The sequence below is a fragment of the Haliotis rufescens genome, unplaced genomic scaffold (assembly GCF_023055435.1).
Source record: "Haliotis rufescens isolate VD_foot unplaced genomic scaffold, xgHalRufe1.0.p SCAF_15, whole genome shotgun sequence".
NCBI classification, from domain to species: domain Eukaryota; kingdom Metazoa; phylum Mollusca; class Gastropoda; order Lepetellida; family Haliotidae; genus Haliotis; species Haliotis rufescens.
Window position 1 is genome coordinate 17,842,878 of NW_025963835.1, and position 23,509 is coordinate 17,866,386.

General features: G+C 43.7%; 2 protein-coding genes across 4 annotated transcripts; both read right to left on the minus strand.

Annotated features, from left to right (window-relative positions):
• Window positions 1–300: 300 nt before the first annotated feature.
• LOC124138747 lies at window positions 301–6,418 on the minus strand. Of its 2 annotated transcripts, none has more exons than XM_048395916.1 (4): window positions 6,230–6,418; window positions 4,740–4,863; window positions 1,607–1,820; window positions 301–517 (listed from the first exon to the last, which is right to left on the minus strand). In XM_048395916.1, exons 1-4 carry the CDS (start codon window positions 6,276–6,278, stop codon window positions 509–511), a joined length of 396 nt encoding a protein of 131 aa, XP_048251873.1. In that variant the 5' UTR covers window positions 6,279–6,418; the 3' UTR covers window positions 301–508. The 2 variants fall into 2 exon arrangements, with proteins under 2 accessions (XP_048251873.1, XP_046361550.2); XM_046505594.2 differs by having other exon boundaries at window positions 1,615–1,820; window positions 6,230–6,416.
• A 2,741-nt stretch (window positions 6,419–9,159) lies between these two features.
• LOC124138663 lies at window positions 9,160–23,052 on the minus strand. Of its 2 annotated transcripts, none has more exons than XM_046505421.2 (3): window positions 22,428–23,052; window positions 19,039–19,408; window positions 9,160–9,629 (listed from the first exon to the last, which is right to left on the minus strand). In XM_046505421.2, exons 1-3 carry the CDS (start codon window positions 22,596–22,598, stop codon window positions 9,391–9,393), a joined length of 780 nt encoding a protein of 259 aa, XP_046361377.1. In that variant the 5' UTR covers window positions 22,599–23,052; the 3' UTR covers window positions 9,160–9,390. The 2 variants fall into 2 exon arrangements, with proteins under 2 accessions (XP_046361377.1, XP_046361378.1); XM_046505422.2 differs by lacking the exon at window positions 9,160–9,629 and adding an exon at window positions 15,540–15,728 and having other exon boundaries at window positions 22,428–23,028.
• Window positions 23,053–23,509: the final 457 nt, after the last annotated feature.

The following is a 23,509-nucleotide window of genomic DNA, read 5'->3' on the forward strand; positions in this document are numbered from 1 at the left end:
GGCGTTAAACAGCAAATAAACAAACAAACACATGTTTTCAAATGTAAGATAAGAATGTTGCATGTGTTCATATTCATAAAATCACCACATTATTCGAAAACTCCGAATTTACGTTGATATCGCCTAACTCGTCTTGGAGTGAGTGAGTATGGTTTTACGCCGCTTTTAGCAATATTCCAGCAATATCACGGCGGGGGACACCAGAAATGGGCTTCACACATTGTACCCATGTCGGGAATCGAACCCGGGTCTTCGGCGTGACGAGCGAACGCTTTAACCACTAGGCTACCCGACCGCCCCTCGTCTTGGAAAGTTCTCAACTTTTGGTAGGGATAATCAGATATGTCATTTTATTATATATACACTTGACATATTGTGAGAAGGTACAATACACACATCCTTATCAATGGTGGAGTAGTTTAGTATAACACGTCGTGTCAGTATTTGCTTTGTTGGTCCTGGAGTTCACTGTGGAATGGGTTGGCTTGGTCGTTGTCATAATCGCTTTTTACCACACCTGTGAAAAAAGGACATCAACAGTTTGATCCCTGACATTGTTTGGTGAGGTGATGTTTTACAATTTTCTTTCTGAAAAGGCCAACCGGAATCACATTTGTTTTAACCACTATGCTCGCTATGGAATTGTGGTATGGAATGTGACATTGAACAGGTATGACATGTGACATTGAACAGGTATGGAATGTGACATTGAACAGGTAAAGAATGTGACATTGAACAGGTAGTGAATGTGACATTTAACAAGTATGGAATGTGACATTGAACAGGTATGGAATGTGACATTTAACAGGTATGGAATTTGACACTGAACAGGCATGAAATGTGACACTGAACAGGTATGAAATGTGATCATGAACATGTATGAAATGTGATCATGAACATGTATGAAATGTGACAATGAACAGGTATGAAATGTGACATTGAACAGGTATGAAATGTGATAATGTACAAATACAAATGTGACAAAGAACAGATCTAAATGTTGATTACATAGCTTAATCTTTGTACATGTGTCTGTGAGATCCTCAGTTTGACGACTTGTTTCCTGGTATTGTGCACCAACTATCATGAACACAAAGTGAGGGAGTGAATGCTATGTCACGCCACAGTCAGCCATATCACGTGTTCTGTTTGTAAATAACGGACTCTTGTCCAGGTAATAAAGTGTTTGAACGCATGAGCGACGTCCCATGCCGTCGGGGTACGATGTCATACAATCAGCCAGGCCATACACTGTGACCACCCGATCCCCATAGGTCGACTCTGCGACAGTCCTTGGTCCTGGAGGCCAAATCTGGCCCGGTGTTACCCAAGACATTCTCACCGCATCAAGACATCATAACGGCTTGCCGCGCCGCAATTCGCTGTGCAGAGTTGCGTCCCTTGGGCACGCCAGAAACCTATGATTATAGGTTCGAATCCCGGTTCGTGTTCTAGGTTCGCGAGCGTGTGTGTGTGTGTGTGTGTGTGTGTGTGTGTGTGTGTGTGTCCTGCATCACTTCGGGGCTTTCCTCCCACATGAAGCTGACACTCCGTGATATAACTGGAAACTGTTTAAAGCGGAGTTAAACCCAAAGCGCTCACTCACACACTCACCATCATAACCTTCATCCGCCTTTGTGGGATCAGATTTGTGTGACGCGTGACCTCTACACACAGACAGCGGAGCACAACACACAAAGTACAAGACGATGGTGACGATGATAGTTGCAACTATAACACTCCCCACCAAGGCGCACACGACGATCCACCTGGGCTGAACTGTAGTCGGCATGATTTCTGTCGCCATGGTAACATTTGCCCTGTGAACGAGAGAGTGATACAGTTCAATGTTCTGTAAATGGAGTGAGTGAGTGAGTGTGGTTTTACGCCACGTTTAGCAATATTCCAGCAATATTACGGCGGGGGACAACAGAAATGGGCTTCATACATTATATAACCCATTTTGGGAATCGAACCCAGGTTTTCGGCATGACGAGCGAACGCTTTAACCACTAGGCTACCCGACCTCCCTTTTGTGAATGGATCCAATGGAAGCTATAAATCCCGGAAACAAGACTCACGGAACGATGATAGGATAGCTAACCGATCAAGTGAGTGAGTGAGTATGGTTTCACGCAATCTCATTAAAATCAGACCTTAGTTCTCGCTACCGCTAAACACAGATCTGAAGACATCCCATTAGGGGTCACGTCAGAATGACCTTTCATCCGACCAATCAGCGCGTCGCTTACCAAATCATGAAAGTGACAGTCGGAATGTGATTTCGAATCATACAACCTCGAAAGTTTTAACACGGGGTATTCCGAACGATAGTTACGTGTTTAACGAGTGAATCCATACAATCAAGACCATCTGTTCCAGAATGTTCTTTTGTTTAGGTTTCAAATTTGTAATCGAGAATTTGTTAAAATATGTTTCGAAGCATAGTCGCCAATTTGAATTAGCGCCGTAAAGCACGAGAAATCTGCCTTCTGATTGGTCATTCCACTGGACGGTCAAAGTTCGCGCAAGGTCGGTCTTACGTGACCCGCAATGGGATGTCCTGAGATCTTTGTTTAGCGGTAGCGAGAACTAACATCTGATTTTAATAAGATTGGGTTTCACGTCGCTTTTAGCAATATTCCAGCGATATCACGATGGGGGACAACAGAAAATGGGCTTCACACATTGTACCAATGTCGGGAATGGATCCCTGGTCTTCGGCGTGACGAGCGAACGCTTTAACCACTAGGCTACCCGACCGCCCCGCCAACCCATCAAAATGAGTCTTGCTCTTTCTGTTCCGCTTTAGGTGCATATAAACCACCATGATTGCTATCGTAGTGCAGTTGCCAAATAGTGCAGTTAAAGGTCCAGTTTCCACCCTTGCCGAACTAGGCTGGAATTCCTGGGCTCAATCGTAGTGCCACCAGTGGCTATTACGAGTTATGTCCCTTATATGCCTCTCCTATGGACCAATCAGATTCCACCTCTAAGTATCACTTGCATTTGCACCCAGTCAAGCGATCTGATCCATAATCAAGATCTATATTGTGATAAAACGGGTCTTACATCGCGAAGTGCATCAAATCACGTGATCGCCTTGATTAAAAACATGAAAAGATTTAGAAAATATCTGTTGACAACCCTTTGGCGGTGCAAATGCTTTGTAAATCCTGCAATCGGCCGAAATCTGTTTACGAACCGGATTTCGATTTCGGGGCGCGACTTTGATTGGATTATGCATACTAGACTCGTTAGTCCAGCCAAAATGTAACTCCATAATACCAGCGTAGTTCGGCAAGGGTGGAAACTGGACTTTTAAAGTCAGTTAACCCTCTTTACTCGGGAAGCTGTATGAAGGCAGTCTGTAAATAACCGAGTGTGGACCATGCAATCCACTGATTGATGTCATGAGCATCGATCCGCGCAATTGGGATACGATGACATGCATCGACCAAGTCAGCGAGCCTGACCACCCGATACCGTTAGTCGACTCATACGACAAGCAGAGTCGCCTTTTACGGCCAGCATGGGTTGCTGAAGACCTATTCTACCCAGGATCTTCACGGGGCAAGTGTGACGGAACTGTTGGTCATTATCCAAATTATCGAGAAAGTATGTATCAAACATAACATGGTTAGAGTCAGAGAAATCACTCGCATCTGTTGAATCTGGAATTATTTTTTTTAAGATTCGGTGATCCATCAATCGTTTATTGGAAGTTTCGATCAAAGGCAAACAATAGAATTTTATTAAAAGACAAAGGGGAATAGGTAGGACCATTTCAGTCATACAAATTTAATTGAGCATTCAAACACCACTTTGTTTGTTGACTGAATTATGTTTATCAATCTAGCAGTAATGTGTGCCTTAATGACATAGAGATTACACCTAAATACCATACGTGCTCTCATTACAATGTATAAACATACAGGCCGTGAAGTCCCCCTTTAATTTAGTTTCTCCAACTGATGTCAAGTAGCCTTCTTCCGTCCACTGATTTACCCACCTGATCTAGAAGTAAAAGAGGCCAGTGAAACTGCCTGATGTGCTTCCTATTTAGATCTATTTATTCAGGGTTACAACATTCAAGGCCTCATTGAGTGACAGTATTCCAGTTATATCGCGGCATGTCAGCTTAATGTGGGAGGAAAGCCCGAAGTGATGCAGGTCTTAGACGTTTACCACTTCGGTGAAACCCACGAGCATGGGTATGGTGCTGACAAACCTAGAAACATAATCGGGGCGAACCGGGATTCGAACCCACATTCATAGGTTTCTGGTGTGCCCAAGGGACGCAACTCTGCATAGCGAATCGCGGCGTCTTAGACGACTTGGCCACCCGTGCTCAGTAAAGCTTTCAAAACGTTTTACAGTAGACATGTCAAGGACATATCCAGATTTGACGCATCTGTGACCGAAATGATGTCCTATTAAATTCCTTAATTTTGATTTGTACCACATGTTCCTGTGGTTCTTTCGTCAAATGAAAAATGGCTTGCCTTTGCATGTGTTTATGACGGGTGCTTTTCGCGAATACCTGGTATCATTACTGTTTGATAATGATTCATAAACACTTATCATGTGGTAGTAATCGTAATGGACTCCACTGTTAGCAGAGAGTTTTTGAGATTATGGAAACGGTTTTGTGGCCTTTCTTCCCATGTTGTATTTAACACATCATCACCAATTAATATCTTCGACAGCCCGTTGAGTGATTAGACAGTAGGTCTCACATGGTTGTAGTGTTACAGCAATGGGTCGTGTAGTTGCTGCCGCAGCATCCGGTGTAGCACACGATGTATGAGATGCTGCTTGGGGAATCCTGCCTCGTACACACGGACATCTTGCTGTCTGAAACTGATGGCAAGATGCATGGCTAGGAGAGTTTTATTTGTTTGTTTGTTGTTTAATGTCGCTCCCAGCAATATTCCAGCTATAAGACGGCGGTCTAAAAATAATCGAGTCTGGACCAGTAATTGACATAACGAGCTTTGATCTATGATCTTTGATTGCAATACGATGACATCACCCAAGCTCCCGTTAGTCGCCTCTTGCGTGGTGTCCCCCGCCGTGATATTGCTGGAATATTGCTAAAAGCGGCGTAAAACCATACTCACTCACTCACTCGCCTCTTGCGACAAGCTTTGGTTGCTGAAGACTAATTCTAATACAGGTCTTAAGACTTTAACAGCGCTGTAGGAGGATTTTCTCGACCTGGCTGTGGTCACTCACTCACTCACACACTCACTCACACACTCACTATTAAGTAAACATTGCAGTGAGTGAGTGAGTTGGGTTTAACGCCGCTGTGAACAACATTGCAATTACACCTCAGGGTATCTTGATGATACCAGATCATCATGATTCTAGGTTTGTCAGCACTCTACCCGTGCTCGTGAGTTTCACCGAAGTGGTAACCGTGCAATGTATGTATGACGTCATCTTCCCACCCACACTGTACTGGGGGTGTCACTGTCCAAGGATGGTGCATTACTGATACTCGTCATATCAATTGATCTGGAAATATTTAAATAACGACGCAAGGGCCTGTGACCCTCGCTCCGAGTCCCAAACACCTTTCTCTCACTCTGAGTCTCAATGCTCACCCTGAATCCCGAATACAACTTAACACAAATCTCAAAAGCGTTGAGAAAAGGCTGCGATTTGAATATAAATTACTGAAAAAAATATCGAAAAAACTATAGTAAATAAAGGAAACCTTCACGTACAGCAGTAATATAATTCCAGTGAAACCATTTTCCTTATACAAAAATCTCATCACTCTAAACATGGTATCATGACAAACAGCTTCCACTTACTGTAAATATTAAATATTAAATATCAATAAGTATTTAACCGGTTTATCGTATACTTTAACGATACACGTGGTATCATAAAACAATATTCTGCTTCTGGTCGATGTTAAATTATTTCAAACCATCTTGAGGTCACAGTTATTATGTTTTTTTGTAAAATGTTAATAAAAGAACAACAAAATAAACTGATAAATTTCTAAAAATATTCTGAACTCTGAGACCCTTTTCCATTCACCCTAAACAAACTGCATGTCCATATCAGTATACCACCTGCGTTTATTACAATGAATACGGTATACAATAAGATTACAGTTATCTTCAAGACAGTACATAACCCAGTTGCGTGGAATCTGTCCTAAATAGGGTCAGATTGTCCACAATACTTGTACACTTCGACACCAACTTACCTTGAAAGAAAATGCATAACAAGGCTGCGAGTAACGGTATTTTCCACATGGTCGGGTAGTTTCACCTCTTCTCTGGGGGGTAGCTGTGCGCCTGTAGTCACATGATCAAGTTAACATGACCAGGTGTTGATATTGATGACGGTTGACCCGCATACCGCCTCCACCAGGCTATAGGGTAGGTCAGGTACGTCAAGTCTATGCAAAGTTTATTTATCGGCCTCTGGTCAGATACAGAAGTTAATACAGTAGACATCCACGGCCACAATGCGCGGCTCAACAATTCAATCCCATACGTGAGGTAACTGGAGAGGTTACCTTTGATTTGGGGTTTATGCGTGAGTGGGTTTGGGTTGGAGTCGAAATTAGTTCGCCGAAATTAGTTTGTTTGTTGTTTAACGCCACAATCTGCAATATTCTAGCCATATGACGGCGGTGTACACGATGTGCTTTTCAATTGGCATCTATCAGTATGTTTGTCACACAAGCGTTTCTGAATGTAACTGTCGGTAAGTGAATTTGGCGATCGGTTGATACACAATCGTTTTATATAACATGTGCAATATTGGCAACTGTTTAGCTAACAGTTATAATATACGCATTAATTTTATTTCAAAAGCGTCTTTATAGTTTGTGTTGCGTATTGATACGCTAGGATTATCTCGAGCTCTGTAAATGAAATACTGTTAAAAAAGGCGTTAAACCAAAAGTAATGTCAGCATCCAGGAAGGTCTGACACAAGTGCAGAAATGAATGTTCGTATCTACGGTGGCCCATAAGGGACATGGAGTCTGTTTTTAAATATTTTGATATTTCACTTACTTTTATCGTTACCTTTTGCAAAATAACACAATTTGTCATACAAATATGTGATAAATCATGTATAAAAACAACCGAAAACATGAAAAATGTACTTTCAAGTAGCTATTGAATCGCTAAAATGTGAAGCGAAAATGTCAAAAACTAAAATGAAAATACAGAAAACTATTTCCACCGCGGTGGAAATAGTTTTCTGTATTTTCATTTTATGTTTTTGACATTTTCGCTTTTGTTTTTGACATTTTCATTTTAGTTTTTGACCTTTTCGTTTTTGTTTTTGACATTTTCATTTTAGCTTCTGACATTTTGGCTTTACTTTTCAGCGATTTAATATCTTCTTTGTACATGATTTATCACATATTTGTATGACAAATCGTGTTAATTTGCAAATGGTTACGATAACAGTAAGTGAAATATCAAAATATTGAAAAACAGACTCAATGTCCCTTATGGGCCACCGTACGTATCAAAGAGTAATAGGACTTTCACTGTTAAGGTCATGTGTTTTCCCAGGCTACAAGTATTGTCATGAGACCGGGAATTCATTTATATTTCTCATCATACCAGGAGCAAGTAAATTACTTGAAGAATGTTTGTGGTTGAAGTAGGCATGCTGTTTTCCCATAACCGAATTTTATTTTGTTTGTTTATTGTTTAAAGACGAATAGTATATCTGTAAATAATCGAGTCTAGACAGACAATCCAGTGATTGGCATTATGAGCATCGATGTACGCAATTGGGATATGATGACGTGCATTAACGAAGACAGGGTGCCTGACAACCCGATCCCGTTAGTCGCCTCTTACCACTAGCATGGGTTGCTGAAGACCAATTTCAACCCAGATCTTCACAGTGTGAACCGAAGGTAATGGCATCACGGAAGCGCATGTGGTTTGTCTTGGGCTTTCGGGAAATGGTGACGATCTGTCTGCCTCTCTACTTGCAATGTATTTCTCCATTGGAGGTCACGTCAGCGAACTTTGGCAGCCCAATCAAACTAACGGGTGCGTGGATTTTTTAGCCTATCAGATGACAGCTTTCAAAAGCTCAATCTCATTAAAATCAGATCCTAGTTCTCGCTACCGCTAAACAAAGATCTGAGGACATCCCATTACGGGTTACGTCGACCTTTTATCCGACCAATCAGGGCGTCGCTTACCAGATCATGAAAGTGACAGTCGGAATGTGATTTCTAATCATGCAACCTCGAAAACTTTAACACGTGGTATTCCGAACGATAGTTACGGGTTTAACGACTGAATCCATACAATTTAGTCCATCTATTAGCCACTCCAGAATGTTCTTTTGTCCAGGTTTAAAATGTTAAATTGAGAATTTGTCCAAATATGTTTCGAAGCATAGTCGCCAATTTGAATTTAGTGCCGTAAAGCACGAGAAGGCTACCTTCTGATTCGCTAATGTCGACTTCTTGTCAGTCCTTCCATTGGTCGGTCAAAATTCGCGCAAGGTCGGTCTGACGTGACCCGTAATGGGATGTCCTCAAATCTTTGTTTAGCGATAGCGAGAACTAAGATCTGATTTAAATGAGATTGACAAAAGTTTGGCCAGGTTTACTTATATTTGTGAATCGAAATGGTAATCCATTAAAAAAGAAAGTATTATGGCGTTGATGGAAAGACGCTAAAGACCGACAGGGTGAAACATATCCAAATCATAGCTCCATTACCGTTATCCATTCGTAACTGCCCGCGTAAGTTCATTTTCGAGACACAGAACTCACTCGCACTGAGAACCTAGAAACCACTCTGATTGGCTGGTTACAAAGTTCACCTGACGACGTCCTATTTAGGGTTTGTCATATATTGAGGACACGATCTAATTCTATTGAATAACATCAATATATAGAGGACGAATATTCCTTCCAATTAACGAAGGAGTGGCGAGTGTGTAAGGCCTTAAAAGTCAGTAGAAATAAACAGAGAAAATGATAACGAAGGGTGAAAAAATGAAAAGATTTTACTTTATTTGTCATACTTCTGCTTCATGAGATAAGTACATTCGACATATTGATAATAAGTGTCCATATTTAGATCTTATTCCACCGTGTTCTTCATGCACGATGGCTCTCTTTGTGATGGCCTGGGTGGCGGTGACACCAGCGTTCGGGAAAAGAAATATCTAAAATAACAGGAGACAAGCAAGCAAACATGATGCAACTTGATTTAAAATTAACATGTTTCCAGAGTTGTTATGCATTCAGATCACACCAGGGACGAGTAAATACATATCTCGTATTTTGGATGTTAATTCAAAATTCATATTGAAATAGTGACTGTCCCAGCAGCGTATAACTTAATTATTATTAGATATGTAGAGCGTGAATCTACGCGTCCATCATGAGAAGAGCGGCTAGGTCTGGCGAGCCTTGGGATAGGAAGAACAGAGGCAACAAATCATCGTCCATCTCCGGCAGCGGTCGTGGTCGCACTCGCCTCCTTCGGGGCACTCTCTTTGCGCTTCGTTGTGCAATGGCTATGTCTGCGCAGTTGCGGATTTCGTTTGGAGCGTAGCATATTCTGGGCGGAATGAGGTAGGTGTTGCAGTCAGCAAGAAGATACTGGTCTGTGGACAGAAAAGAAAAATTGTTGTATTTAAAAAAATGAATTGATTATACGCTCTGTCGTATTCATTGCACAATATTGTTACAAGATGTACCCCTCCTCAAACAAACGCTTAGGGTTCCGAGTTAGAATACGTCCCAAGCAGCATATGCTTGGTCAGAGACCATATACCGGTATATGGTCTCTGGCTTGGTTGAAAGAAGATTGGGAGGTTGTTTGTTGGTGAACGCCGCACTCAGCAATATTTCATCTATATCACGGCGGTGGAAACCAGAAATAGGAATCGGGCATCATAGCTTGAATATTGCTGAGTGCGGCGTTAAACAACGATCAAACAAGCATTGAGCACATGTCGCGAATCGAACACGGTTCTCCGAGCAAACTCTTTAACCACTAGGCTACCCTACCGCCGGGTATGCCGGTTTATGCGCGGATCGATGCTCATGACATCAATCAATGGATTGCGTGGTCCACACTCGATTATTTACAGACCGCCGTCATACAGCTGGAATACATCTTCCCGAGGCAAGGGAGTTAACTGTATATAAAAGTCCAGTTTCCACCCTTGCCGATCTAGGCTGCAGGTATGGAGTTATATTTTGGCTGGACTAACGAGTCTATGCATAGTCCAATCAAAATCGCGCATGAAATCATCCAATTCGTAAACTGTGCAGATTTCGGTCGAATGCAGGATTTGCAAAGCATGTCTACTGTCAACTTAGCTTCAAAAGATATTTTCCAGATCTCTTCATGTTTTTAATCAAGGTGATCACGTGATTTCATGCATTTCGCGAAGTAAGTATCGTTTTATTTCAATATAGATCTTGATTATCGATCAGGTCGTCTTGACTGGCCGCCGCCATTTTGTTTGAAGCAAATGCATGTGATATGATAGGTGTAATCTGATTGGTCAATAGGAGGGACATAGAAGGGACATAACTCATAATAGCCACTGGTGGCGCTTCGATCAAGCCCAGAAATTCCAACCTAGTTTGGCAAGGGTGGAAACTGGACTTTTAAAGTCATTTAACTCCCTTTCCTCGGGAAGATGGTTAATGAGTCTAGCTAGTTTATGCATATTATCGTATCCTATAGTTGCGTAGATCGGTGATCATGATATCAATCGCTGGATTGTCTGTTCCGGCCTCGATTAGTGAGTGCGGCGCTTAACAAACAAACGAGCAAAGGATGGCATGTACATGTTGAAATGACGGACATGTTCATTCTGTGGTAACAGGATGTCACGACCATTGGCATATTGCTCACGTTTCTGCCACTGTGCATGCTTTACGTCCTCGACCTTGTCTCTCATGTGAGACACTCGGTCACAATAGTGTCATGTCTTCTCATATATTCTGTCTCGTAAAGTTTAAACGTCACAGCTTTTTTTCGGAAATAACATTAAAATTTTCATTCCTCGACCCGTTTCGCTGTATTTGTTTAATAGAGTCGTCGGTGTCTCATACGGACACACTCGCTTCACGCGATCTTGGCGTTACTGACGTGGCATTTCTATGTGCAAAAGGGACTCGCCGTAAATCATGGGACAGGACTGTATTTGCATATTTTCAGGTATCTGTTTTCAAAAGTGCATTTTATCTACCAAGTGAATGGTGTGTTGTCAAGTGTGTATTTCATGTGTATGTGTGCGTGCGTGCGTGCGTGGGTGCGTGCGTGCGTGCGTGCGTGCGTGCGTGCGTGCGTGCGAGTGTGCTCGCGCGCACACGTGAACGTGAACGTGAACTTTTAAGTGAGTATTGTGAGCGAGTGTGGTGCGAACGTGTTAGAGGTGTTGAGGGTGGAAGGGAGTTCGTTGTTGAGTAAGTTGAACCAGGTCTCTGTAAGGGCGAGTGTTTTGTAGAGTAAAGGCGAGTGTGTAGGTGAACCAGGTCTCTGTAAGGGCGAGTGTTGTGTTGAGTAACGGCGAGTGTGTAGGTGAGCTAGGTCTCTGTAAGGGCGAGTGTTGTGTTGAGTAAGGGCGAGTGTGTAGGTGAGCTACGTCTCTGTAAGGGCGAGTACTTTGTAGAGTAAAGGCGAGTGTGTAGGTGAACCAGGTCTGTGTAAGGGCGAGTGTTCTGTTGAGTAAGGGCGAGTGTGTAGGCGAACTAGGTCTGTATCAGAGCGAGTGCTGTGTTGAGTAAGCGCGAGTTTGTGGGTGGAGTATTCATGTGTGAGGGCGAGTGTTTTGCAGAGTAAAGGTGAGTGTGTAGGTGAACCAGGTCTCTGTGAGGGCGAGTGTTTGGTAGAGTAAAGGCGAGTGTGTAGGTGAACCAGTTCTCTGTAAGGGCGAGTGCTTTGTAGAGTAAAGGCGAGTGTGTAGGTGAACCAGGTTTCTGTAAGGACGAGTGTTGTGTTGAGTAAGGATGAGTGTGTAGGTGAACTAGGTCTGTGTGAGGGTGAGTGCTGTGTTGAGTGAGTGAGTGAGTGAGTTGGTTTAACGCCTCTTTTAACAGTATTCCGGTTATATCACGGCGTGTCAGCTCAATGTGGGAGGAAAGCCCGAAGTGATGCAGGTCTCAGACGTTTAGCACTTCGGTGAAACCCACGAGCACGGTGGGTGCTGACAAACCTAGAAACATAATCGGGGCGAACCGGGATTCGAACCCACAATCATAGGTTTCTGGCATGTTCAAGGGACGCAACTCTGCACAGCGAATCGCGTTGCCTTAGACGACTGGGCCACCTGTGCCCCCAGTGCAGTGTTGAGTAAGTGCGAGTTTGTGGGTGGAGTATTCATGTGTGAGGGCGAGTGTTCTGTTGAGTAAGGGCGAGTGTGTGGGTAAACTAGTTCTGTATTAGAGAGAACGTTTAGTCTGTGAGGGCGAGTATTCTGTTGAGTAAAGGCGAGTGTGTTGGTGAACTAGTTCTGTATTAGAGCGAACGTTTTGTCTGTGAGGGCGAATGTTCTGTTGAGTAAGGGCGAGTGTGTGTAGGTAAACTAGGTTTGTGTGAGGACGAGTATTCTGTTGAGTAAGGGCGAGTGTGTTGGTGAACTAGTTCTGTATTAGAGCGAACGTTTTGTCTGTGAGGGCGAGTATTCTTTTGGGTAAGGGCGTGTGTTTTGGTGAAGTATGTCTGTCTGAGGGCGAGTGTGAGGTATGAGGTGAACCAGGTCTCTGTAAGTGTGTAGGTAAACTAGGTCTGTGTGGGGACGAGTATTAGAGCGAACGTTTTGTCTGTGAGGGCGAGTGTTCTGTTGAGTAAGGGCGAGTGTGTAGGTGAACTAGGTCTGTATGAGAGCGAGTATTCTGTTGAGTAAGGACGAGTGTGTAGGTGAACTAGTTCTGTATGAGAGCGAGTATTCTGTTGAGTAACGGCGAGTGTGTTGGTGAACTAGTTCTGTATTAGAGCGAACGTTTTGTCTGTGAGGGCGAGTGTGTAGGCGAACTAGGTCTGTATGAGAGCGAGTGTTTTGTTGAGTAAGGGCGTGTGTGTAGGCGAACTAGGTCTGTATGAGAGCGAGTGTTTTGTTGAGTAAGGGCGAGTGTGTAGGCGAACTAGGTCTTTATGAGAACGAGTGTTTTGTTGAGTAAGAGCGAGTGTGTAGGTGAACTAGGTCTGTATGAGAGCGAGTGTTTTGTTGAGTAAGGGCGTGTGTGTAGGCGAACTAGGTCTTTATGAGAGTGAGTGTTCTGTTGAGTAAGGGCGTGTGTGACGGCGAACTAGGTCTGTATGAGAGCGAGTGTTTTGTTTAGTAAGGGCGTGTGTGTAGGCGAACTAGGTCTGTATGAGAGCGAGTGTTTTGTTGAGTAAGGGCGAGTGTGTAGGCGAACTAGGTCTGTATGAGAGCGAGTGTTTTGTTGAGTAAGGGCGTGTGTGACGGCGAACTAGGTCTGTATGAGAGCGAGTGTTTTGTTGAATAAGGGCGTGTGTGTAGGCGAACTAGGTCTCTATGAGAGTGAGTGTTTTGTTGAGTAAGGGCGTGTGTGTAGGCGAACTAGGTCTGTATGAGAGCGAGTGTTTTGTTGAGTAAAGGCGTGTGTGTAGGTGAACTAGGTTTGTGTGAGGACGAGTATTCTGTTGAGTAAGGGCGAGTGTGTTGGTGAACTAGTTCTGTATTAGAGCGAACGTTTTGTCTGTGAGGGCGAGTATTCTTTTGGGTAAGGGCGTGTGTTTTGGTGAAGTATGTCTGTCTGAGGGCGAGTGTGAGGTATGAGGTGAACCAGGTCTCTGTAAGTGTGTAGGTAAACTAGGTCTGTGTGGGGACGAGTATTAGAGCGAACGTTTTGTCTGTGAGGGCGAGTGTTCTGTTGAGTAAGGGCGAGTGTGTAGGTGAACTAGGTCTGTATGAGAGCGAGTATTCTGTTGAGTAAGGACGAGTGTGTAGGTGAACTAGTTCTGTATGAGAGCGAGTATTCTGTTGAGTAACGGCGAGTGTGTTGGTGAACTAGTTCTGTATTAGAGCGAACGTTTTGTCTGTGAGGGCGAGTGTGTAGGCGAACTAGGTCTGTATGAGAGCGAGTGTTTTGTTGAGTAAGGGCGTGTGTGTAGGCGAACTAGGTCTGTATGAGAGCGAGTGTTTTGTTGAGTAAGGGCGTGTGTGTAGGCGAACTAGGTCTTTATGAGAACGAGTGTTTTGTTGAGTAAGGGCGAGTGTGTAGGTGAACTAGGTCTGTATGAGAGCGAGTGTTTTGTTGAGTAAGGGCGTGTGTGTAGGCGAACTAGGTCTTTATGAGAGTGAGTGTTCTGTTGAGTAAGGGCGTGTGTGACGGCGAACTAGGTCTGTATGAGAGCGAGTGTTTTGATGAGTAAGGGCGAGTGTGTAGGCGAACTAGGTCTGTATGAGAGCGAGTGTTTTGTTGAGTAAGGGCGTGTGTGTAGGCGAACTAGGTCTGTATGAGAGCGAGTGTTTTGTTGAGTAAGGGCGAGTGTGTAGGTGAACTAGGTCTGTATGAGAGCGAGTGTTTTGTTGAGTAAGGGCGAGTGTGTAGGCGAACTAGGTTTTTATGAGAACGAGTGTTTTGTTGAGTAAGAGCGAGTGTGTAGGTGAACTATGTCTGTATGAGAGCGAGTGTTTTGTTTAGTAAGGGCGTGTGTGTAGGCGAACTAGGTATGTATGAGAGCGAGTGTTTTGTTGAGTAAGGGCGAGTGTGTAGGCGAACTATGTCTGTATGAGAGCGAGTGTTTTGTTGAGTAAGGGCGTGTGTGACGGCGAACTAGGTCTGTATGAGAGCGAGTGTTTTGTTGAATAAGGGCGTGTGTGTAGGCGAACTAGGTCTCTATGAGAGTGAGTGTTTTGTTGAGTAAGGGCGTGTGTGTAGGTGAACTAGGTCTGTATGAGAGCGAGTGTTTTGTTGAGTAAGGGCGTGTTTGTAGGCGAACTAGGTCTGTATGAGAGCGAGTGTTTTGTTGAGTAAGGGCGTGTGTGTAGGTGAACTAGGTCTGTATGAGAGCGAGTGTTTTGTTGAGTAAGGGCGTGTGTGTAGGCGAACTAGGTCTGTATGAGAGCGAGTGTTTTGTTGAGTAAAGGCGTGTGTGTAGGTGAACTAGGTCTGTATGAGAGCGAGTGTTTTGTTGAGTAAGGGCGTGTTTGTAGGCGAACTAGGTCTGTATGAGAGCGAGTGTTTTGTTGATTAAGGGCGAGTGTATAGGTGAACTAGGTCTGTATGAGAGCGAGTGTTTTGTTGAGGAAGGGCGTGTGTGTAGGCGAACTAGGTCTGTATGAGAGCGAGTGTTTTGTTGAGTAAGGGCGTGTGTGTAGGCGAACTCGGTCTGTATGAGAGCGAGTGTTTTGTCGAGTAAGGGCGTGTGTGTAGGCGAACTATGTCTGTATGAGAGCGAGTGTTTTGTTGAGTAAGGGCGAGTGTGTAGGCGAACTAGGTCTGTCTGAGAGCGAGTGTTTTGTTGAGTAAGTGCGAGTGTGTAGGTGAACATGTAGTAGTCTCCCAGAAAGAACATGCAAACGCATTTATTCAACTCAAATTTTAATACGTTTCAAATTAGTGAACAGAGGTTTACATTCGATAAAGCGGAATGTATGTAGATGGACTCTTCGACGGCGGGGCAATGGCGATGTCAGCACAGTTCCGATACTCATAGGGGTACAAACAGGTCCTTGGGAAAGGAAACCGCATGCATTCCGAATTTGATGAATAGATGTCTGATAAATAGAAGCAGAGTATATGTTGAAGCGAGGGCTCATGCGAGGGTTGCTCCTCAAACTTACTGTATTTGTTTGGAAATGGAAATAAGAATGTTTCGAAGAAAGTATCCTCGATTACCTCGTGTATTAAATCTCCATTCTATAATGATAAATACCCTAGACCCACATCGTTTGGAAAGTGTATTCATCACGTTCATCGCTCCTCTCTCTCTCTCTCTCTCTCTCTCTCTCTCTCTCTCTCTCTCTCTCTCTCTCTCTCCCTCCCTCTCCCTCTCTCTCTCTCTCTCTCTCTCTCTCTCTCTCATGCATCAGTGGTGGCGACTGGGTCCTCCCTGTTCGAAGAGGAACTCATAACGAGGTATATATTATTTAGTCAATCGATGGTTACATTTGATTCTCTGCAAAAAATAAATAGTTACCAAAATTCTTGGTTTCTGTTAAAGAGGGTACGAAGCAATCCCGGGTTATAGAAGTATTTAATACACCACGGACGAAATAACCAATATATTGCGTAGAGGTAACCAAGCAACGACAAGCAGGCATGCTGTCCATCATGATCTGAGGTCATTACACTGTCTGTCCAACCCGTTATTTCCCCAACACGGCACCTGCCACACATCTAACTGGTTTTATAGAGATGCGGTCTGGGCAGACATGACACGTAAGCTTGTTTGTAACTCGTTTGTGTGCGACAACCCAAACTGCTGACACAAATCGTCGTTCTATGTGCATGGATCTGAACACCTGTGTAATATATGACCCCGAGTCGGTGTTTGAGTGAATGGTTTTCGACGCCGCAGTGAGCAGTATTCCAGGGGGTGGGGTGGGGGTGTGTGTGTGTGTGTGTGGGGGGGGGGGGTGTGTGTGTGTGTGTGTGTGTGTGTGTGTGTGTGTGTGTGTGTGTGTTAATATATATTTTCTTAAAATAAAACTATGCGTCATATCAAATATCAAATATGCTCGTGGGTTTCACCAAAGTGGTAAACGTCTCAGACCTGCATTACTTCGGGCTTTCCTCCCACATTAAGCTGACACGCCTCGATATAACTGGAATACTGTTAAAAGTGGCGTTAAAACCCAACTCACTCACTCACTCACTCACACTCATTCAGGGTCAAACCGAACCATTTGTCATCACTCGCCCCTTTCCGCAACCTGCAAGAAGACTCGTCCCCCTATCGATGAATGTTATGTGCGAAAAAACGACAAACCTATCAGAATTACTTTGGCCAAAGAATCCCTCAATATAATGTTTGATTTTACACACACTCTTCAAAAAAAGAAACACACGGTTAGTATGTAGTTCATTGAACCTGACTACACACACAATCCGGTATATAAATTGGATATATGTTCTTGGAAAATGTTGGTGGCCTGATATTCGACAAACAGTACCAGTGCGTCAAAACGCAGCCATTGTCGATTTGCAATGTCTTTAACGGCATTGTTTTCACATAACAAAAATGTCATGGGGAATTCCGTAAAGCAAAATGCACGCGCAAGATATGGCATTCGTAACTCGTGGTAGTGGCTATAAAAGGCGAGCATAAGCCAATAATTTGTCATTCAATTGTCAACATTTTTCAAGTTCGAAAATGCCAAGACTCCATAGGACGTATCCAAAGGGGGGAATCGCAGTCTTCTGTTGCACGCCACTTCAACGTCCACCACAGCACCATTTGCCGCCTTTGGGAACGATACACACAGTTCAATTCCACTGCAGATCGTCCGAGAAACGGCAGACCAATAGTTGCCACCCCTGCACAGGATCGCTATATTCGACTGTTCCACCTACGTCATCGCAATGCCACAGCTTCGGAGACTGCGGGACGCATCCCAGGTTTGAGGAGGATATCGGACCAGACTGTCAGGAACCATCTTCGCGAGGCAGGAATCCGACCCAGAAGACCGGTTATCGCCCCTGTTTTGCAACAGATCCACCGACGGCGACGCTTGCGTTGGTGCCATACCTTACGGCCTTAGAATTTGAGAAACTGTGGAGACGATAGTGGTTTAGCGATGAATAACGATTTCTTCTTCCCCGACGAGATGGAAGACAACGTGTTTATCGTCGTCGAAATAAGCGTTTTGCCCCACATTGTGTACGTGAATTCGACAATTTCGGTTGCGGTAGTGTCATGGTGTAGAGGGGCCATATCCTACACTACTTCAACAGGACAACGCTCCACCGCACACAGCTCGTGTCACGGTAGACTACCTTCATAATACCAACATCAACGACGTTCCCTGGCCGTCGAGATCTCCAGATCTGAACCCGATCGAACACCTTTGGGATGGACTCGATCGACGTGTACGTCAACGTCAGAACATGCCGCTGACACTCCCACAACAGGCCAACCCGTTACAAGCTGAATGGCGCAAAATTCCGCAGGACAGAATTCGTACACTTATCCAGTCAGTGCCGAGGAGATACAGAGCCGTGATTGCTGCCCGGGCCGGACACACGAGATACTGAGTTCAGCGCAACCTTATGTGACATGACAATGAACAGTTTTCAATGCCTTTGTACAACGACAACATGTGACTATCGAGCTCCAAAATTTCATATTTGAATCTATATTAAATTAAATATATCGACTTTATTAGGTACAATAGATTTACTAAAAATCTACCTGTGCGTTTCTTTTACCATACTGTACATGTATAATAATGTAAGTCCCGATGTGTTTTCAATAGCATCTGGAATATATATGATATATGGGAGAAATATACGTGAATCATAACGCAACGAGTTGACAATTAGCCATGCCCGTTTGTGCTTAGACGGAACCCAGTCGCAAATATGGCCACGAGAGGGGCACGAGTCGCTCTTCAGCTTGTCCCGGAATAACATGAGTTGGTCACGAATGAAGCCGAACGGCATTGGTGGAAAGATTTCCGCCCTAAACCCCAGCTTCAAATAACCCTACATAAATATTTTTTACATACTTTTTAAAAAAAATCGAGGCAGTGGTCACGGGCGGAAGTCTTACCGTGCAGGTTTAAGAAAGCAGATCGAGAAATCATTTTCCGTGGAAAGTGGGAACTGGTGTTTGTTGTTTAACGCCGCAATTAGCAATATTCCAGCTATAAGACGGCGATCTGTAAATAATCAAATCTGGACCATGCAGTTCAGTGATTTAGCATCGATCCACGCAGTGGGGATACGGTGACATGCATCAACCAGGTTAGGTAGTCTGACAGCCTGATCCCGTTATTCGCCTCTTACGACAAGAATGTGTTGCTGAAGGACTATTCTAACCCGGATCTTCACGAGTGGCTCTGGTGTTAGATTGATGATTCTTACCTGTGACCCAGCGCCACTGCAGGACGCAATGGCGACATGTGAGGTCCTGGGGTATGACCAGCTTCAGCTGATGTAGACCTGTTTGACGGGGATAATATCTTCTTCCGTGCCCAACGATGTTCAGCTGATACTCCGAGAAACACTCTTGAGTCACCGCCTCGTTGAGGAAATTATGAGGACACACACTGAATTCAAAGTACCCGCCCAGAAAAGTGTCAACTTGTACGCTGACGCACATGGTGCGTGTTTTGAAGGTCCTCGTGACGAAATAGCGTGGCACGTATTTCCCGTGCAGCTCGTGGTCACGTGGTGTGAAAAGTGGGTCACCGCACGCTCCGCACCATTCGTCCATATCTGGGAGGTAAGGGATCTGGAAGGGGACGAGGGGAGCGGTGAAATATGTTTTGGTATGTGTGTGTGTTTGTGTGGTTTATCGCCACTTTTCGCTATATTCCAGCAATATACAATGTCAAGAATACACATTGCACCCATGATGGGAATCGATCACTTTCAGATCAAATCATAGTTCTCGCTACCGCTTGACAAAGATCTGAGGACATTCCATTACGGGTCACGCCAGAACGCCTTTGATCCGACCAATCAGAGCGTCCTCTACCAGATCAGGAAAGTGACAGTCGGAACGTGTTTTCTAATCATGCAACCTCGAAAAGGTTAACACGGGGTATCCCGAACGACAGTGCGATTGATTCTAAGATAGCGAGAACTAAGATTTGAATTTAATAAGATTGGATGGAAATTTAAACCGGTCTTCAGACCGACGTGCCAATGCTTTATAGGGTTGTCTTTTTTTTAGCACAGGGTGTCCTTGTATAAATAACCTTAGCGCAACGGCTGTCATGAGTCTATGTTTCGGTGTGGGAGTTAAATCACGTCAGCGCCAAGATCGCTTTGTGGAACAGGGTCCTTGACAAGATGTTTTAATTCGTATCGTGTTTTAAACTGAAATGGAGCATCCATAACTATTAGAATTGAGTCCACAGTTAAACTATGTAGTGTTTGAATAACTTGAGCTAAACTTGCTTGGACTGCAAATTTCCTGGGCTCCTTTCCTCAAAGCGATGTTTGCGCTGCGACTACCTTAAGCCTATGTTAAAGTATAAGTGCTCTGTGATGCTCAAACGTGGGTATTTTTAAACTTCGTGCCGATTTTGAGAAATAAATATAATTGTGGTAATCATGGAATTGATTTATTTGTATCTTCATGGTTATATATATATATATATATATATATATATATATATATATATATATATATATATGAGCCAAACTAATAACTAGTATCTAGTTATTGTTCTAAATCAATGTTTTTTTTGTGAATGTGTAATGTATTCACATAGTAATTACAAATGGCAATTTTATATAGTTATTCAGAAATAGTTTACAACCTGCTATTTATAGTTAGTGCTAATGTGCTACCTGCTATTTATAGTTAGTGCTAATGTGCTGGCTGGTAAAATGAACTCTTGCGAAGTAATTGTGTGTAATCTCTACGAAATCTATATTATGTTTTTTTTTACAAAAATACTTTCTTTTTTTTTACTTTTATTTTTGTATCATATTTTCAGATTTTACGATACACTCCGAATAAAGATGGTTGTCCTGTGATCTGAAGTAGTGTTGTGTTGTGTGTGCCCCGCCAACATCTACCCCATATCCGCAACTACATTTTCAAAAACGCCTGTGGCCTAAGGAAGTTCTACCATGAATTTTGGATAGTATTCAAATCTGATTGGTCAATCAGAACCTTCAAATTACAATAACTACCTCTGATTGAAACATATGATTTGACCATATTCACTGAAGGCTACATAGCATACCATGATGAAGTTTATTTGTTTGTTTGTTTGTTGTTTAACGCCGCACTCAGCAATATTCCAGCTATATGACGGCGGTCTCTAAATAATCGAATCTGGACCAGACAATCCAGTGATTGACATCATGAGCATCGATCCACGCAACTGGGATACGATGACATGAATCAACCAAGTCAGCGAGTCTGACCACCTGATCCCGTTAGTCGCCTCTTACGACAAACATAGTCGCCTTTTACGGCAAGCATGGGTTGCTGAAGACCTATTCTACCCGGATCTTCACGGGTCGCATAATGAGGTCGTTATCAGAGATCAGTATACAACAAAATCTAGAAGTTTCTATAATATAATGGTATATTTAATTTTAAATACATTTATCATATTGAACATAAAAGGGCTGTTTAGACAGTATAATAGCAATAATTTCTTTCTCACATATACAAAATATTCGCATACAAATAAATAGTGATGCTCGTCTCTAATATCATTAGTTTGGCATAAGAAACATATTCTCTCTAACAGAGGTATATGGTGCCGCCGACCAGGCTCAACCGCAGAAGTTATTCTGGGTTCGCCTCTTTGGTCCAGTAGGTGAGCGTCCGCCCGGAGAGCGGGAGATCCGGAGTTCTATCCCCGGCCGCGTCATACTAAAATACGTTAAATGATGGTACTTGTTGTTACCCTGTCTGGCGCTCGGCATTAAAGGGCTTAAACAAGGACTGGTCAGCTCGGAGTCAGTATACTGTGTCTGAGTGGGGTACTGTTAAACTGCGGCATGTTCTCTCAGTGAGCTAGCACTATAAATCGGCATCAATCCGGACTAGTACAAGCAGCCACACACACACACGTGCATGCACGTCGCTATATAAGTGCAATAATCTTGAAGGCGACGTTAACCCCCTTTTCCCCTCACATTCAATTTAGCGCTGTTAAATCTACAGGTAACCAAGTTCTACATATACAAAAGACTTATCGTTTGCACGCCAAATTTAAATGGGTTGTTTCCCCCACAAAATGTTTTGCTTCATTTCAGAGAACAAGAGTGTATATATAGAAGCAGAGTCAGAAAGACGTCTATCTCGAATAGCAATGAGGTGAGGTGAGGTGAAACTGGGTTCAACGTCGCGTCCAAGGTGTTAGTGCACTTATATAGCGACGTGCATGTGTGTGTGAGTGCGTGCGTGCGTGCGTGCGTGCGTGCGTGCGTGCGTGCGTGCGTGCGTGCGTGCGTGTGTGTGTGTGTGTGTAGCTGCTTGTACTTGTCAGGACTGATGCCGACTTATAGTGCTAGCTCACTGAGATACCAAGCCGCAGTTTAACATGAATACCCCACTCAGACACAGTATACTGACTCCGAGCCGACCAGTCCTTGTTTTAGCCCCTTAATGCCGAGCCCCAGACAGGGTAACAACAAGTACCATCTTTTAACGTGTTTTGGTATGACGCGGCCAGGGATCGGACCCCGGACCTTCCGCTCTCCGGGCGGACGCTCTGTCACCAGTCCACGGAGGCGGTCCGAACAGCAATGAAAGAACAACTGCATAAATGTATACTTACCAAATTGGCAGCGCAGGTTATATCGGAATCGTTTCTGTTCACCGGTAGTTTGTACCCATATCTCCAGAGACTTGACCTATTGGGCGGGTCCACCATGCGACCCCTCGCCGTCACCATGGCAACCAAGATGTAGCAGACGACAGCAAACAGCAAGGATATTTGAAAATTCATAATTATTTTTTTAGATCTGACACCTTCTCTTAACTTAAGAAAGTAAAATTCAAGAATTGGAATGATGAAATAAATACGAAATATTCCAAAATGAAGAGGTGTTTTTGCTGTTGCCTCTTCCGTTCACCAGCAAGAGATGAATACAGTAGATCAGAAGATTCTCGTGACGTGGTACGGTTTAAAGGTTTTCCAAAGAAAGGGGAAAATAAGCAAGCCCATTTATCTTTAGAAAAACTCCTCCACATTTCCCCATCATGATCGGTGAGATGTTCTACATCACGTGACTTAAAGTCCTTTCAACGCGTGTTGTGTTTCGACGATTCGCCGGACTTTAACTGGGAACAGAGACTAAAAAAATTCACACTCTCTTTCAATGTCACTTCACGTGTTTATTTGCTTTGTATATGTAAGCTTGTCCCGTGTGTAAGAAAAAGTCCCAAATGGCGCCAGTAAACAAAGTATAAATAGTTCACGACAATTTGTAATGAGGACAGATACACAGCATCGCCTAAACGCAACTGAATCTGAAAAAGAAACAGCTTTCATTATCATAATGTTCCAGCTTTCGTAAACAGAAACGTGACAACATTTAGACCTTTTGTCCAACAATAACGTCATGGCGGATTTATCATTGCCTTCGAGCAAAAGTGTGAGGTGGTGAGGTGAAATTGGGTTTAACGTCGCGTCCAAGATTATTGCACTTATATAGCGACGTGCATGTACGTGTGTGTATGTGTGTGGCTGCTTGTACTAGTCCGGACCGATGCCGATTTATAGTGCTAGCTCACTGAGATACCATGCCGCAGTTTAACATGAATACCCCACTCAGACACAGTATACTGACTCCGAGCCGACCAGTCCTTGTTTTAGCCCCTTAATGCCGAGCGCCAGACAGGGTAACAACAAGTACC